Raw genomic sequence first — 18,172 nt, forward strand, 5'->3', positions numbered from 1 at the left:
GAGTCAGAACAGCAAATATTTCCCTTTGCATAGCATTCTTTCAAGTCCTCACATGAAAGCCATTACAGAGGTGCTTTCCTTCTGGCTGATGTTGTGCTCTCCTGTGTGTCTGTTCTTTGTGCAGCTGCATCCTGTGACAGTGAAAGTTCTTATGTGGATAAGAAGAATAATCTATTGGAAGGCACTACAATGCTAAAAGCCTGTCTGTCCTGTCCTGTGATGGAAGGGTAGGTTGACAGTGGATTTTAATTTTCTTTGTTAATATTCACTAATACTATATGAGGAATATTATACCCTACTTCAAGAGATGAGGTTAGCTTGCTTTGTCACTGAGTGAAAGGCTTCTTCCTATTATTGCTATGTCGTTTGCCAAAACAGCCCTGTGACATTTTAAGCAACAGTTCTGTATTTTATACAGGAAGGATTTCAGGAGCCAGTAAAAAGATATGCCTTAGCAGTTTATATCACATAAAAGTTGTTTAGAGTCTATGATAAAATTTCCACCATCCTTGTTAATCCAATGCTACAGAGGCAGGTTAGTTACAGAAAAAATGTGAGGTCTTTTCTTCATTCTTCTTTCACTGATTTAATCCAACTTACCAAATCACAATGCAATGTGCAACGTTGTACTATAGCACAGCAAGAGGGTAGAGTGATTATCTGCTTATCTCTTTTGCCTAGTTCTTGTCAGTTTTCACTCTGATGTTATATGTAAGTATTCCAAAGGAAATAATTTTGTTCTTTCTCCTTAAAACCTTCAGAGAGACTGGTTATGTAAGAATACTAGAGTTATCTTTTCTTGTGTGGACCACTTATTTGTGCTCGAGGATAACTGCAGATGCGTTTATTTTTCTTCTGTTTTTACTTCCAGGTATTTTGACGTAGATCCTTCTGCAGCGTTGTTTCATATAGAACCACATCATAATACTTCGGGACTTTGGTCCATATGGTTTACAAACAATTTTGATTTCAGCATTGAACTGAATGAAGTCTTCGTAGCCAGAGAAACTAAGAACATTTTAAAGGTAAGCTTTATTTCTGCTTCATACAGTGTTTTGTCATGTGATTTTGGCATACAAAATAGATTTTTTTTTTAAGAACTCTGTGTACTCAGTTAAAAATAAAGGTATACGTGTGCCTCTGTTAGGTCCTGAAAGAGCTTACTCTCTCAATAGGCATTATTCACTGTCCAACTTGGTCTTTGTGGTGTTTTATTAGCAATTGTTCTTTCGTTGGAGTTGCAGCTACAGATGCATCAAATTACAGACCATTGCTCTGTTCTCAGAATTGTTGTGCTCTATAGGATTCAGCATTTCTTCATAAGCTGTAATGGAAGTCTTTAGTACGTAGATGAGCTTTGATGTTTAGAATGCAAAGCCAATAATTGACTCACAAAATTGCTTGATTCAAACCAGACAAATCTGGTTTATGAATAAGTACATGATGTAGGCATCTAATTGGCTCTTTGTATATTTAGATAGGAGATTTACATATGTGCACTGTATGGATCAGTTATGGGCACATATATGTGTGTAACAACAGCAAAAGAAAGTTTACATTCTTCAAGGTACTGCTTGCACCAAAACCACTGTGCCAATTGTAATCCAGTTGTCGTTTGGTTCTTTCTAGATTCTGAACTTTGCTGAACCTTTGACTCTACCTCCAGGCTGCTGGAATGTATTTTCTTTGAAGCTCAGTGTGAACGACACTGTAACAAATGTACTTTCTAGTATTTGTTTGGCCACAAATGTGGGAGTAATGTTTGAAATACCTCTGCAGATATATTCAACTATATCCAAGGTATTGTATTCAGTCGTATTAAATGATTGTTATATACCACAAACCAAACTGCAGGAGCCTCTTTCTTAGACCAGAAGTCTGTCCCTTAGACCTGAAAGAAAAGCTCGGTACAAGACCACTCTGTTAAACCATTCTGTGGCTTGAGAAGTTAAGCCTCCAGTGTTGAACTGTGATGGAGTTAGAGTTCTCTAGGCACCTTTCATTCTCCTCTTTGACTCATCCAAATTGTGAACTGAGAAGCTGGAATTTGTCCTGTTATTCTGTCATATGGTCAGATGTAGTTTTTTTCTGTTTGGGTTTTTTTTTCCAGCAGGGAGATCTTCATTTTGAAGCAATTGCCCACTGTGATATTCAGTGTTACTTGGGAAAATCTGAGTCAGGTAGGCTTGTTCGTCTTCAGTCTTTTGGGGCGTTTGATGTTAGTTTTATTGAAGAAAATTTATGTAACATGAATTGTAATGAGAATATTGAGATTGTTCATAGAAGTACTTAGTTTTATGTCTTTTAAGACACCTATTTTTTGGAGAGTATATAAAGTGACTTTGAGTAACCAGTACTGGATACACTGTGCAATATTTCAAACCTCAGATTCCATGGCACATCCTAAGGTATTGTTCTGTTTTGGCAGAATATTAAGTCCAATTGGTTTTGGTCTTAATATTAAAACTCTTCTGTAAGTTCTCACTGCTGGTGTACTGCTTCTTGCCTTCTTCATACACACATTCTCTGGAGATGTTGAAGTAGAATGATAAAGCTGTCAACTAGCTCAAAGTGGTAAGAAAATGTGAATAATCCGGGTCCAGATACTGGGTATCTCCAGATACTTTGCTAAAAACCAAAACCCAAAACCTGACTAATATCCTGCCTTTTAGATGGAGTTAAATTTGAAGGTCTTCAGTTGTTTCTCTCAGCAATCTTTTCATGAATTTCTGCAAAAGATCATTTATCAGGCTTATAAAAGATCATCCTTAATGCTGTATCATGAAAGAGAGAGGAAGAGCCTCATTCTTTCTGGAACTGAGGAATCTATTTCCATATAATGTGACGCTGGGAGCTGTCTTAAGTACCTAGCTGGCATTTATCAAAATGCAGTGTTAAGTATTACATGGATGTTATACTGCCTGAAGTGTTGAATCTGACAAAAGCTGATTCAGAATAGTGGTTTTTTTAAAAGCTCTGTAAGGAATTTCAGTAGGCAGCCGAGTACCATAGGCTTTAAATGTTTGAGTGCTCTCCTGAAGGTGATGCTTTCCTAAAATGTGTTTTTGTATGAGGATATGAAAAGGCAATAGTAGTCAGTCAAATGTAAAAAGGAGAATTGAGGTGATTTATAGAAACATGGCTTGAAGAATTGCTGATACAAATGAACACTTATGTACCTATCTTAGAAGCAAATGTTTGTTGTTTGTTTTGGTTTGGGACGTTTTTTAAATCTAGGTAAAGTAATATTGTTGATACAAGTAAGTCCTCATTGCTTATTTTCTTTCCATTCTAATAATACACGTAATAAAATTGTTACATAGAAGGATTCTGTCTTCTAATTTAAGATATCAATATTTATTAAAAAGCGAAGTCTAACGCACAAGCCTGAAAATGCTGACCTAAAGAACTTGTAGCTGTATTATTCCAATCATCATCATTCTCAATGGGTTACTTTAAACACTAAAGATTGTAAATTAAAATACATGTACTTTCAAATAAACCATTTTTGTTTTCTTTAAAAAATACATACTTTCTGCTATGTGAAAATGCTTGAACCACTTAGAATCATTAGCATCTCAAAAAGATAAAATGAAAACCCTGTTTCTGCCAAACAATGGGATTTATTTTGCTCTCTGCTATAGTATTATATTTTTATACCTCTATGTAGAGAATACTGTATGACTGTGGTACCTTATTGGCATCAGTAGAGGATCCTGTGTAAAGTCGACTGATAATATAATGACTTTTCATTGGCATCCATTTGAAACAGCAACAATATAAAGAACTTCCTAAAACATACAAAGCCTGTGCAGTGCTCATACTCTTTGTTTCCATATAGAATTACTATGGTTTTGCAGATGTATTTCTTTAAGCAAATCAGATATGGACATTACTATATATACCCTCACATATGCTTGTTTTGAAGGGGAAAAAATGGATTGCCTGTTTCATTTTTGTGTCAGGACCATTTTCAGATATTAATTAATTACTTGTATCCAGAAGTAGATTGATGGAAGGTGCAATGTAAACTATGAAAAATCTCTTTATCATTTTAGCAAATCTGCTTTGGCAGAAGAGTCTCTCTCTTGACTGGTCTCATTCTGCCTGGGATGTGGATTCTGAGCTTGCAAGTGAACTTTATGAAAGATGGCAAAAGATAAGACGTGGAGAAGCCTGCAGGTCTGTACGGAATCTGTCGAGGTTCTTAATTCAAGGCAGTACAGTGTTGTAAGAAAGAATATTTATTTTCTGGAGTACTCTGTTAGAACAAACATTTCTGACCTTCTTGCACTAAAGTTAGTTTTCTTGAAGCATCTGGAGTTTCAGGGCACCCTGGACACCCCCAGCTTCCATTTCAAGGCACTGCCAGCCATAAGTAATAGAATATAAATTTAGAATATAAATGCTGTTCTGACTGTAACTACCACATCACAGCTACCAATCGTGAAAGCAGTGGAAGCATGTTTTGCCAGATAGTTTATGGAATTTCACGAGTCCTTCATCAAGTCACAAAGTCTTTTTGAGATCAGGGTATTTGAAAAGCTTTTAAGGTTTCGTAGTCTCAATGCTATGTACTGGGGACATTGGGAGGAAGCAGTCGCTGTGACTGAGCAAGTCTTGTACAGATGATGCCTCGGTGACATCAGCCCCTTTCCAGAAGAAGGAGGTAGAGCTGTGAAAAACACAATTGTGTGGCAGGTAGAAAAGTGGAGGCTGAAGGGATGCACAGGAGTTACACTGACTTTCTTCTATGAGGTTACAGCTTTATGGGCTTTATTTTGGGAAGAACATTTTCAAGGAAAGCTTAATTGATGTAATTATAGGGACTGACAAATCACACTTGATTTTGTTCTTTCTTTGAAAAAAAAAAGGTAATATTAACAAAGCTTTCTTGTTTTACTAATAAAGCAAAAGAAGTATTTTAGGATCAGCTCGCTTTATTTACCAGAAGAAGCCTGAAGAGGAGTCCTTTGCCTTTTTTTTGCCACGATTGATTACAGAGCCTGGCCTTACACTCAACTTCAGCGCCACAGCAATTAAAAGTAGTATGGTGAGGATGGTTATTGTTATGCTTTTTCTCAATTGATGTATGTATAGATAACAAAGTCTCCAATTAATATTTGTTGATGCTTAGCATTTTCATACTGCATGTGGATCGATGTTTCGAAGTCTAATTTAAGACACCAGATTTGTATCCCTTTGGCTCTTTAATAAGTTCTCTGGCTAACTAGTTGAAATATTTTAATACAAGGAGAGGAGCAAAGCAGTATAGATTTTAACTAACTATGGTTTGTTGCTGTTAAATCTTTTGTTGCATTGTCATGTAAGTTACATGCTTGCAGTAAGATAATTGAGCAAGGGACTACAGATAGGATATACTGTCATTAATGATGCATTATTAATAATGATTATGGGATGGTTTTCTCATGCCACTGCCTTATGTATCAGAAGTGTCCAAAACATTTGTGAGGTACACAACACTTGAGAGATCAGCAGAGCAATGTGTCTTCTAGCCACACTGGCAGTTAACTATTTCTTTCTCGTTTGTCAGATTTAGGTCATTGCTAACCTAGCCTGGGCCAGAACCAGGGATACAGAGATAGTTTTCATATGCACTTGTTGTGAATTACCTTAATATTTCATTTGTGCCATTTAATTCTCAGTTGTTATAACAATATATATAATGGCTTGCCCTCAGACTTCTGTTAGAAGGAGTGGCACCTCACTAACTTCACCTTCATCAATAGAAGAGCTTTGTTCATATCTACTTGCATGAATCAAAATCCAAGTTAAAGATTTGTTTTGGAGTGAAGAGGTTCTGTATTTTTGCACATGTGGTTCTTCATACACTCTTTGCTGATTTTGCAAATGATGATATTGCAGTGATATGTCCTGTTGTTCCATGCAGTTTTGTGCACATATCATTATATTGCATTAAGACAAAAGTCAGGTCAAAGTCCCTTGAGAATGCAGCTCATGTTACTGAATTATTTTACCTTCCAGTTCTAAAGTATGTAGTTTTTAATTTTTTCTTTCCCCTCCAAACTCTTTAGGTAAAATATTTCATACTAAGGAACCCTTCATCCTTCCCAGTTACGTTGCAGCTTCTGCCTCTTTCTTACTACCCCGATCCACAAGCTTCATTGAGTCTGCTCAACAAATGGTAATGTGTATAACTATCTCAGGGTACTGTTTTCCTTTTTAAAAGATCTGTTTGCTATGCTTTGTGATTGTTGCTTATTATTTGTTTTATTTTTTCAAAGTGTAACTTTGGTAGGGACAATGTTCTGACCGAATTTGGAAGGTGATTATATCATGTTCAGAGTAGCTCCCTGTATGATGCGTGGCTTTGTAATGTGCCTGATCACTGATAAAACCAAACTGAGCATGTTTTCAGCAAGTTTATGTCTACCAGCTGTAAATTAGAATTGGTATCTTTAAAGGTCTGAGGCTTACTGCAGGCGGCCCAGGTGAGCAACCTGCAGAATTGAGGATGTGCAATTTCCCTGCAAGGCTGGTTGGAAACTGTACAGAGTCTGTAGACTGATCAATGAGGAAGATGATAACTGAACCTTCCTACTAGAAAAATATTTCTTCTTAGCTTTTTCCTAGATAAAAACCCTGGTTGAAAAGAGGAGATGGGAGCCAGGAAGAAAAATTTAGGTCCAGAGACAGGAATCCCACTGTAGATGTTTAGGGTCAACTATGCAAATGCTTCTACGTTGTTTTGAACTTTATGTTTTAAAACTGAGTAGATATAATGAGAATTCTAGGTAAGACTTCAATGAACAGTATAAAGGGTCAGGGTGAGGTAGGCAGAAGTTTGCCAAAATAATCTGTGTGACACAACTTTAAAAAGCTATGTAGTTGGTAGGACCATTTACCTGGTTGGAGCCAGTGGGACTACTCAAGTGCGTAAGTGTAACTTGCTTATTTGGGATTCAAATCTCTGTGTAATTGCTTCCTTAACCTCATCTCTTTACATACATACATGTATATGTGCATATCATAGAATCACAGAATGGTAGGGGTTGCAAGGGACCTTTAGAGATCATCTAGTCCAACCCCCTGCAGAAGCATGTTGTACAGGAACATGCCCAGACAAAGAGAGGAGACTCCAAGGAAGAAGACTCCACAACCCCTCTGGGCAGGCTGTGCCAGGGCTCTCTCACCTTCACAGTAAAATAGTTTTTTCTTACGTTTAAGTGGAACTTGTTGTGTTCCAGCTTCATCCCATTACCCCTTGTCCTGTTGATAGATACCATCGAAAAAAGGGATGCCCCAACCTCCTGACACCCACCATTCAGGTATTTGTAAATATTAATGAGATCCCCCCCCTCAGTCTCCTCTTCTGTAGACTAAACAGCCACAGTTCCTGCAGCCTTTCCTCATAAGAAAGATATATACACACACACATATATGTGTATATATGTATATATACACATATATATGTGTATGTGTCTCTGTGTATATATATGCACAGTAATACCACAAATAAACTACATCTGTTTACATGCTGAATATAATTTTGACATAGGCTCTTTCTCGTGGTTTGAAAGGACATTTTTCTGTATTTGCACAGTTTAATTTCTGCAGATCTAGGTTTACCGGAAATCATGTTCGCTACCTGGTTCTTTTTAAGCTAATGTCCTAGAAACTTGTGACAAGTGTGTTCCAATTCAGTGGCTGGAGGCCCATTAGTTCTCTGTAACCCTAATTTTACCTTTTTTTTAATATCTGTTTTTAATACTTCAATGTTAAATGCTTAGAATTTTCTCTCAGGCAAATAATCAACTGTTGTAAGTGAATTTTATTTTTAAAGTATGTGAAAGAAATAGGAATTTATCCCAAACAAATCATGAGCAGAAAGAGAGATTCTTGAGTAAATTAATGAGATTTGATAATGATTATTTCTTAGCAGTTATGTGGGTGGAAAAAGTGTTCAAGTGTTTGTGTGGCTTAGAAATTGTATTCCTTAATTGTCATCTTCTGCAATGTTGTGCGCTGAAGGATCTGAACTGCCCAGCCATTTCTCTTTTTTAAATGTGTGAAGTCCACATAAAACTGATTTGTAGTATATTTTGTAAAAATGCAGACCCCCATTTCCACAGTATTTTACATCTGCTGAAATGCATTTGGAAAAGCATTCTTTATTTAATATTTATGAGATTCAATTAACATTAATATTTAATAAATGCCAGCATGTAGAAAGAAGTCTGTGTAGTTCTGACAGACTAGATTTGTTTTTGTTTTCATTTCTTTAGGTTTGGCATAAACGTGCAAGCTATTAATTTCACAACCACTGAATTCAGGCTCGTTGATGAATGCTCTCACAGGGTAAGACGGCGAAATTTGATAGAAAAAATGGTCTGATACACTAGCAAAAGTTTTTTCTAGCTATGCTGTGTCTGGGTTGTTCCCAAGTGCTATTTAAAGCAATTTAAGAATATTTTCTTGATTCTCTGACTTTGCAGTTATTTTTTTTTCAAAGTTTGACTCTGTTTTGAAAACAACTGTAGAGAGGAAGTGGGTGCATCCCTCTATGGGGATGTGTGCATGTTGAAGAGGCCGCCATTTGCATTCTGTGTTGGGAATTGCATTTAACTCCAGGCTGACCACGAAGATGTTGGGCTTTTGAGTCTGTGATGTCAGAAGCTAGCCCATAATCTTTTTCAATAGAGGGAAATACTGTTCAAAGGAGAAGGCTAGATTTTTACACTTCACCTCAGTCTCACTGGATTCAGGTTGGAATGTTATGGTTCTCTTTGGTGACACTTGACTGTGTCACACCAGCACTGAGCCGTAGTTATACTCTGAAGTGGTGTGTCATGGATGTCAGAAGTGGAGAAGATGCTGTATCAGGAATGTTGGTGTATTCTGATGACCAGAGTATTGCCCAAGGTACATGGCAAGTTTTTTCTTAGACAGTTTGTGCAGAAGCACAGAACTGATATGTTTTCCTTGCTGTTTGAGCATGCTACAGTCACATCTTTAATGTCCCACATAGATACATGTTTCTGCACATATGCTTTAGGACCTTAATGAAAGACAAAGACTGTTGTTTACACTAATCTAAACTGACCTTTCTGGCAACAATTGTAAAAGTGGTTGTAGAAGATAGGAGACAGCAGTTCATAAATCCTAGCCTGTAGGCACCCACTGAAGAAGATAAGTTAGTTACAGAATCATAGAATGGTAGCAGTTGGAAGGGATTTCTGAGACTTCTCAGCACTCATGGGTGCATTCCATCGGGATCCGTGGATTTGTGGGTGTCCAGCTTGCATAACAGATTCCTAACCTAATCTTCCTCAATCAAGGGATGGTCTTGTTTTCTCCAGACTTTACCCTCCAGGGACTCAGGTTCCTGAGGACTGCTCTTAGCAGTTGAGACGGAAGCAAAGAAGGCATTCAGTAGTCCTGCCTTGTCTATATCCTGTGGCACCAGGGCACCCAGCTCATTCAGCAGTGGGCTCACATTCTCTCTAGTCTTCATTTTGCTGTAGATGTACTTGAAGAAGCCTTTCTTGTTCTCCTTTATGTCCACTGCCAGATTCAATTCCAAGAGGGCTTTAGCCTTCCTTGTTTCATCTCTGTATACTCTGAGGACATTTCTATAGTCTTTCCAAGCAACCAGTCCCTTTTTTTCACATTCCATAGGCTTCCTTCTTTTGTTGGAGTTGTTTCAGAAGCTCCTGTTCATCCATGCAGGCCTCTTACATACTTGATTTTTCACTCATGGCGATAAACTGATCTTGGGTTTGGAGGAAGTGGCACTTGAAGATTAACCAGCTTTCTTGGGCACCTCTACATTCTAGAATCCTAGCCCATGAGATTCCTCCAAGCAGGTGTTTGAAGAGGCCAAAGTCAGTTCCGCTGAAGCCCAGAGTCACAATCCTGCTTGTTGCCCTACTTCTCCATGCAGCATCCTGAACTCCTCCATGTCATGATCACTGCAGCCAAGGCTGCCTCCAACCTTCACATCCCCAAACAAACTTTATTTGCTAGCACAAGGTTCAGCAGCGCACCCCTCCTCCTTGGTTTCTCAACCACCTGTGTCAGGACATTGTCATCAACACACTGCAGGAACCTCCTGCACTGTGAGTTCTTAGCTGTGTGGCTTTGCCAGCAACCACCGGGTAGTTCCACTCATACATGGGGAGGAATGAGGTTTCCCAGTCCCATGCAGAATATGCTTGACCAAATGCAAAAATAGCAGTAGATATTTACATTAGTGTGTGTAATACCTGTTTTTCATCAGAGACTTCAAGAGCTGGGAGGAACATATATGGTTAGATAGATATACAGCATATCTGAGGTGGATCTTGGCGTATTAACCCAGTCATTAATTGTTAATATTTACATTTTTGAATTTGTCATCTTTTCATTAGTCACTTTATATACATATGTAATGAATTGTTAGGCTCATATTTGAGTGCATGTGGATCTTTGTTTGTAGGGAGTGACAGGGTGAAGTTTGCAAATGCCATATGGGGTTTACTTTTAATAAATATTGACTGTTAAATGCAGATTCTGAAAGCTTTTTTCATATGTACTTTTTTCATAAAGTTAAAACCATTTTGGTCTGGAAAAGATCAAAAAAGCCATTAATACAATAGCCACGAATTGAAAAGCAACCAACCAAGAGCCTGTTTTGTAATGTTTATGATTGTTTTGACTGCTGTAGGTGTCTGGTCACTGCTTTCTAAGAGGAACGCCCCCAGTTCTGGAGTAAGAAGTTTTAGGCTCATTTAATTTTTTTTATGTTTTCTTTTAATTGGAAAAAAATAAACAAAAAAATATTTTACATTATTTCCAGACTTAGTGAACTTCTGATAGTTCTGGTTTTCAATTAATATGGTAGGTGGTTCACCTTTGGCTTATTTCCATTGTCTCAAATAATCAACATATTTGCCAGCAGTCCTTTTCTCACTTTAAGTTGAGTCTTATGTTGAGGGTATAATGGTTGCCACATTTCCCTGTGCAATCAGTATACTGTCAGTTCTTGTTGTGTTGTGAGGTGTTTCAGGGTTCTTTGAATATGAAGGACAGTATATAATTTCTTTTCCATCTGAGCAAATACAAGCTGTTTTTAAACATGAAGTAATACATTCCTCATAATAATGAGTGCAGTAATATGAACTTTTGCTCAAATAAACAACCTTATCTGATGTTTTATGTTGTCAATTTGAAAGACTTTTGTATAACGAGTTACTAACTACACCTTGCCAAAAATATCTTATGTGGTGCTGAGTACAGATGTAGTGCTTTCTTTGTTGAGATCTTTAAACACAAGTTTTCTGTGAATAAGAAGTGTATTTTTGTTTAACAGAGTGAACATCAACAGGATCTCACCAGCAAGAAATGCACTTCTGAGCTGCTTTGGTTAAATTTGCAGCCACTGGAAATGAGAAAAGTTGGTGTAATTTTTACACCAGTTGACTACAAAAGAGTAGCTTCACTTATTTTAATCAGGTAAGCCACGTTTCAGTTGTGAGAATCAAACAACTCAGTGTAAAAATGAATTTTACAAATCTTGGAACTAAGACAAACAGTCAAAATTTGAAAGTCAGAATACTTCCAGTTTAGTAGAATATGTTTAAAGGGTCTTTTTGCCTTATATGTCAGTCATTTAAAAGCAGCACCTTTTTTTCTTGATAGGTGATTGGTGCATATGCATAAAATACACATGGATGTACTGGGGCAATTTTGAGTCGAGAGCAACACGTTGGGTGGCTTTGCAATTTTCAACTTAACTCCATAATACTTAATTCCATAATGCTAGGATTTAATTATACAGAGAGTCTAAAGTGTTAGTTATCTCTGGAGGAAAAAGACAGTATATGGAAGAAGCCACCATTTTTGATAGGTGATAACACTGTTGTCTGGTGGCAGTGGTCACAAAGCTTGTTCCTTGGTTGGTTGAAATTCACTGGTGACTATTTTTGGAGTGATCCTCCCTGTATTTAGAGGAAACACATCCAGATGTGGCCAGTGATTCTGTTACTGAAACACTGTTGTCTGGGATTGGCATCTAGATAGCAAAGCCCTGATTTTGCAATCTTCATTTTTGTTTTCATGCCTGATTGTCTGCTTTTTGCATTATGGCAGAAACAACTTGACTGTTCTGGATGTGGTCAATGTAGAAGGTTTTGGAGCTAAAGAATTGCTTAAAGTAGGGGGAAGACTACCTGGTGTAGGAGGATCTCTTCGATTCAAGGTGCCAGAGGCTACACTAATGGACTGCAGACGACGTGAGTAAGAAGAAACAGGTCTCTGATTTTGTAACTGGCTGCATTACTCTGTTGTGGTACTGATGCAGTACAGTAATGTTAAGAAAACAGAATGTTGACATAGTTAAAGCTTGGTCATGAGAGGTGTGGATTCTGTTTTCTCAAAACACTGACTGGGGACAGTTAGAAATTCTAGAAATACACTGCTGTAAACCAATCTGTATCAAAACATCACTTCTGAATTTTTTTAGTAGCTTGAAATTAAAAATAGCAACTCATTTATAAATGCAAGACACCAATTTTAAAGCACTGTAAAATAATTATTCTTTTCTTTTTCCTTTAAGAGCTGAAAGACAGCAAGCAAATTCTATCCATTACGAAGAACTTCAAAGTAGAGAATATTGGGCCTCTTCCTATAACAGTTTCATCAATGAAAATAAATGGTTACAGTTGCCAAGGATATGGATTTGAAGTGTTAGACTGTCAGGAATTTTTCCTGGCTCAAAATTCATCACGAGAGATCAGCATTGTGTAAGCACTGAAAAATTTGCTGGCTAATTATCTTAAGTGGAAATTTGAAACAATTAATTTCAGTAACAGACAGTAGCACACTTGCACACTGAATTTGGTGAGCTTTGAACATAAATTTCGTAAGCATTTTCCTTTTTCACTAGGGGTAATACTAACAAAGTGATTACATAATGTTTCTTTATAAGACTCCATTATTTTTAGAAAGCAGTGTACATGCTTTTCAATGCATTATGAAATAATGAATTAAAGGAAAAGAGTTGTAAAAATAATAACAAATGCTTTCCCTCTGGCTTTTAAAAAAACTTCATCTTTATTCTCTAGCTTGTTCCAAGTCGCCTGACCACAATCTAGTCATGTTTTCCTAATGTTGCATGTAGTCTCAAACCTATTCTCTGCAAAATCCTGTTGAGTCAAAGTTATGACTTAAACATGAGTAAAGTTAATACTGTAATAAGCATGGTTTTATATGCAACAGATATCACCCTCTACTGATAGAAAGGCAAGTCATACCTTTTAGCGGTACCCATGGCAGTCAAATGCAATCATGATATGGATCGGAGAAGTAAATGGAAGAAGAAACAAACTTGATGTTTTCTTCTACTTTCCAGCCTTTCCCTATCTTTCCAGCCTTGTTCTAGACTTAACCTAGCACCTGGCCACTTCTGAACTAATGCTGTCTGCATGCTTGCCTGCTATGCTTTTGGTCAAGAGTGTTTTGGTTAACATGAGCTGATCATGTGGACTTCCTTGAGAAAAGGAAAATGAGTCACGGTAATGAGAGAATTGTGAAGATTCACAACAAAAACGTCTATTTTACTGTTTGAAGATGACCTCAAGGTCTTACCGCTGTCAGGTCCAATGCCATTTGCATAGTCCAGGCAGATATTGGTCACTTAATTAAGTGCAGATTACTTCATATTATTAAATCAGAAGTTAATTTGTATTTTTCAGTATCAGTGTGACTTCATAAAATTCAATTCGACCAACAATGGAAAAATAACACCAGCTCTGTCGACTTTTCCTGACAGGTTCACTCCTGACTTTACATCTTCGTGGGTAATCCGGGAGCTTACGCTGGTGACTGCTGCTGATTTGGAGTTTCACTTCACGCTCAACGTGACTCTTCCTCACCATCTGTTACCGCTGTGTGCAGATGTGGTGCCAGGACCCAGCTGGGAAGAATCTTTCTGGAGGCTCACTGTCCTCTTCGTAAGGTAATGCTTTGAGGGCTCCTGCTCTAGTTTGAAAGACACCTGCCAGTGAAAGATCAACAGGTGATTTTGGCTTGTGTTATATTTTTAAAAGTGATAGGGCCTAAGTCTTTACTGCATCTATCTCCCAAAAGTCCTGCCAGCTGGCTAGGACAGCTTAGGTGTGCTGCAGTAGCTGGTGGTGAAGTTGTCAAGCATTTCTTGCTTCTGTTGCTGGTAAACTTCCATGTTAAGACATTGAAGAGGAGTTAAGATACCCCCACAGGAACACACAGTGGATGCTCTCGTTGCTAGAAAACTTACACCTCCACGGCAGTCACACATGTAACATTATTGGTAGATTAAGTTTTTCTGGAAAATTAACATGAATTTTGTTTGTAAAGTTTCAAACAATCAAGTGAAAACCTGCTTCTTTGCTTCTTGTTCAAAAATATTAATGTTTATTGTTAGCTTTTGCTAGGCATCTGCTAAGCAGGCTACCCCAGGAAGACATGGCTTGTGTTAGCTAATTCATTGCTTGCACATAGTAAACTCCTTTTATGAGGACTGTACCTTTGTGCAACAATTAAGGGTTCTGTTACTATGCATATGCTTTTTTTGTCTTCCTTCACTAACCTTTCACAGTGTAGTGTGAACTGAATGTTGTGGTTGTCACAGATTGTCTAGTTGATCACATCAACTCTGAATTTGCACAGTCAGTACTAACAAGCAGTTAATGTCAGTGTCCTGGTGATACATATATGTGCTGTTGCATACCTGACAGAGATCGTGATGCACACTGTAGTTCTGCTTTGTTGTTGTTTTGACACTAAAAACAATCGAAGCACAAATGAAGCAAAAGTAATGACCATGTTACATAGTTATGCAGGAGGAGACTACAGGGATCTGAAAAATCAAGAATTTCTTTCTGTTTTCCTGTTGACAAAATTTATACTGCATGATTGAGAAGGTGGTTTGATGAATTAACAATGGGTTTTGTTCTGATGAATTTATATTTAGAGCAATTAATACACCAGACAGAGAGAGGGTATTTTTCAGCTTCAGTTTTAGTTCAGAAGTATGGTGGTATTTGTAGCCTATTTTATATCATCCTTTTCTACAGGAAAAGAAGGAGATGGTATTAAATAAATACCAAAATTTACATAGCTATTAGGAATGAACTGAAGACACTCAGAAGACTGACAAGCATCATACTGTGATATATTGCCGTTGTGTTGTAGTGAGACTTCCTTCTATTGATCTTCAAATCAAGTATTAACTTTTTTTACAATAGGTCTTTTCTTTGTTAGATTTTTTTTCTTTATAAAACTTATGGCTGAGTTACTGAGAGAATAACTAGCAAAGGCTATAAGACAAAAAGGAAAAGACCATTACAACTGTATTTCTTTTAAACCGTAATAGAATTGATCTTGACTGTCTTCTTAGTTAAATTTACTAACAAAATATTTGGAAAATGCATCTTGTTAGAAGCTTCTTAACTCTTTCACTGAATGCTCTGAAAGTTGCAGACACCGTTATCTTTTGTTTTCTTTGGCAGTTTGTCCCTGCTTGGAGTGATTCTGATAGCCTTCCAGCAAGCTCAGTATATTCTAGCAGAGTTCATGAAATCAAGACAGAGGCCAAATCCTAGTTCTTCACCACAGCAGAACAGCAACTCTGTTGATGTAATCAACTCCGACTCCTACAAGTAAAAATACTTTTTTCTTCTTCTGAATTTCCTTTTTATTTTTACCCTGTTTATTGCAGAGTGATGCTTTTTGACTGTTTGTATTTTGATACTGCTGGGGACTGGTTTAGAGGAAATAGTGTTTCAAGCAAGCTCATTCAGAGAGCTGTCAGCATTGTGGTGTATAATTATCTCCACAGAAGACGAATGGAAGAAATTAAGGGTTTATTGATCTGTTGTATTGTCAGTAGTATATAGGGTAAAAATTGTGTGATGAAAGTAAAGGATATACAGTGTGCGGCAGCCATGGAGAGAATGGCAAATACGTTAATGGTCCTCAAATCTGACCATCTTGGGGGGTCAATTATGCACTTACTCTCTGAAGCATACGAGTGTGTTTGAAATCTGAACACATACTAAGAGTCTTGCTCAACTCCCTCTGAAATCAGAATGTGCTTAGCTAGTATGATAGATTGTAGACCTATTGCAGTTTCATAGCATGTGAATATACCCCCCTTTCTTTTCTTACAAAAGTATTCCATAACACAATTCACAATAGCTTCATAGATTAAAAAGACAAAACTTCAAATATTTTTTTTCTTTTTCTCCAGGGGAAGCTGCAAGACTTTTATGGATTCCTATAGTTCCTCAGATAAAGGTAAAGGGAAGGGCTTCCTGTCTGTAGGCGCTTCTTCCAGCCGCAGTCAGAATGCAGCAAAGAGAAGTCCTGCGACCTACAGCCACTCTCAGAAGAAACACAAATGTTCAGTTTACTACAGTAAGCAGAAACCAAACACAGCAGCTGGCAGTGCCATTGCAGCTACTGATGAGAAGCAAAATCAGATGGCAGAGAACCAAATCTCACCACCAAAAGAGGACATTTGCACTGATGTTGTCAGTGAGAACTGGGTAACTCTAAAATATGCAAATGGCATAAATGTTAACAAGAATTTAACTCTTCCAGAAAACTTTCTGGGTAAAGAAGAAAGTGCACTGAAAAATACAATTCTCATTAAAAATACTTCTTCAGAGTGTGATCTGAAGGAAGATCTTCAAACATGTATGTTTCCCAAGGAAACTAACCTTAAAACTTCAGAAAATCTAATAGAGCTCAAAGAACAGGAGTTTTGTCCTGTGAAGACGTCCAAGAAGCTACCTGAAAATCACTTGTCCAGAAATTCACCTCAGCAACAGCCGGAACTGCAAGAGATTTCTAGGAAAAATTGTGGTAATTTTTCTTTGAGTTTCTACCACTTCGTATTTATTATTGGGTGAAATGTTTTGTTGAGTTCACTGTGATCAGGATTTTGTCATTTGCATGGAACAAGATGTGATATTTCTTATGTGTTTACTGTGACTTATCTGTTTACGTTCCTAAGGAAACAGCTTACATTAAAAGTTGTTTCATAAATCATAAATATGCCTTCGTTTACAGATTTCAGACTTGTGCTGTAGCATTTTAATGCTTAAAGTAATTGATGTCATAGATCTGCTTGTAAGACACGTTGCCCTTGTCAAGTACTCAGATGCATCCTAGTTTGCAATTTTTGGCTCCACTGAAAATCTGATGCCTGATTCTTAGAGTCACCAAGCAAGCATATTCAATACTGAGTATTCAGAACTCCTTTGATAAAACCATCGAAAATAACAAAAGCTGACATCAGAGTATTGCGAAAAGGTATTTTGTAGGCATCCACAGAGCAACATTTCTCTTAGTGACTGCATAGTTTTTAATCTTTTTTTTTTTCCTATTGTGGAACTAAGCTGAGAAGTCTTAGCTTCACAACTCAGTCCAAAGGGTGGCTCAAGAGAACCTGGAGGACATCAAGAGCAGCATAGGAGAATGTGCCCTCTGAAAGCTTGGTTTTACTTAGACACCCTGCAAAGTAATTGAATGTTGAAAATTGGCATTTGCTGTAGCTGTGGCAGAGTTTGTTTAATGACTGAACCATCACAGAGGGATATCAGGCCCTAGTGTAGGTGTTGCCCTGGGCCTGTTGCTTCTTGTTATGCTGTTATCTGATACGGTGGCACAAATGTGTTGTCTCAGGTATTGGCAGGATAGTTTCACTCATACTTACAGAATATTTTGACATTCTTCATTACTCTTTTTTAAGCTGCAGAGCGTTGTTTGGTTGTTGTTCTTCAGCGCACCTGGACACATTCCTGAGTGACCTGATCTAGGTGGACCTGCTTTAGCAAGGGGGTTGGACTAGATGATCTCTAGAGGTCCCTTCCAACCCCTACCATTCTGTGATTCTGTGATTCTTTGGTTTGAATTAGGAAATCAGATGTGGAGGGAAAAAGTAATCCGTTATTATGCCTTAACTATTTATGTCCAGAGGAGAGTAACTGAGTAACAGGCTGTGAAAAGTGAAGTTATACATAAACCAACCGGGAGATACTAGACTTATTTTCATTGACAAAACTTCCATAACTTGAGAGTGTTTCAGGGGTAGTGATATTTACTTGTGTTCAGTGGTAAAGCACTACTGGTATCTGTCGCATTGTCTGTTAGCAGCTCTGCTTTT

The 18,172-nt window shown here is 37.6% G+C and overlaps 1 protein-coding gene across 3 annotated transcripts in view; it reads left to right on the forward strand.

The window, feature by feature from the left end:
* The window catches only part of TMEM131L (transmembrane 131 like), an 85,282-nt gene that overhangs the window by 52,839 nt on the left and 14,271 nt on the right, over positions 1 to 18,172 (forward strand). For all 3 annotated transcript variants that reach the window (XM_061991891.1, XM_061991892.1, XM_061991893.1), the window contains exons 12-25: positions 125 to 227; positions 872 to 1,025; positions 1,630 to 1,800; positions 2,111 to 2,180; positions 4,059 to 4,182; positions 4,912 to 5,053; positions 6,057 to 6,166; positions 8,268 to 8,340; positions 11,333 to 11,475; positions 12,112 to 12,254; positions 12,578 to 12,764; positions 13,793 to 13,978; positions 15,513 to 15,662; positions 16,253 to 16,869. In XM_061991891.1, coding sequence (XP_061847875.1) covers positions 125 to 227; positions 872 to 1,025; positions 1,630 to 1,800; positions 2,111 to 2,180; positions 4,059 to 4,182; positions 4,912 to 5,053; positions 6,057 to 6,166; positions 8,268 to 8,340; positions 11,333 to 11,475; positions 12,112 to 12,254; positions 12,578 to 12,764; positions 13,793 to 13,978; positions 15,513 to 15,662; positions 16,253 to 16,869 — 2,373 coding nt within the window. The remainder of the gene's footprint in view (positions 1 to 124; positions 228 to 871; positions 1,026 to 1,629; positions 1,801 to 2,110; positions 2,181 to 4,058; positions 4,183 to 4,911; positions 5,054 to 6,056; positions 6,167 to 8,267; positions 8,341 to 11,332; positions 11,476 to 12,111; positions 12,255 to 12,577; positions 12,765 to 13,792; positions 13,979 to 15,512; positions 15,663 to 16,252; positions 16,870 to 18,172) is intronic.

This window comes from Colius striatus, chromosome 3, assembly GCF_028858725.1.
Source record: "Colius striatus isolate bColStr4 chromosome 3, bColStr4.1.hap1, whole genome shotgun sequence".
Classification (NCBI taxonomy): Eukaryota; Metazoa; Chordata; class Aves; order Coliiformes; family Coliidae; genus Colius; species Colius striatus.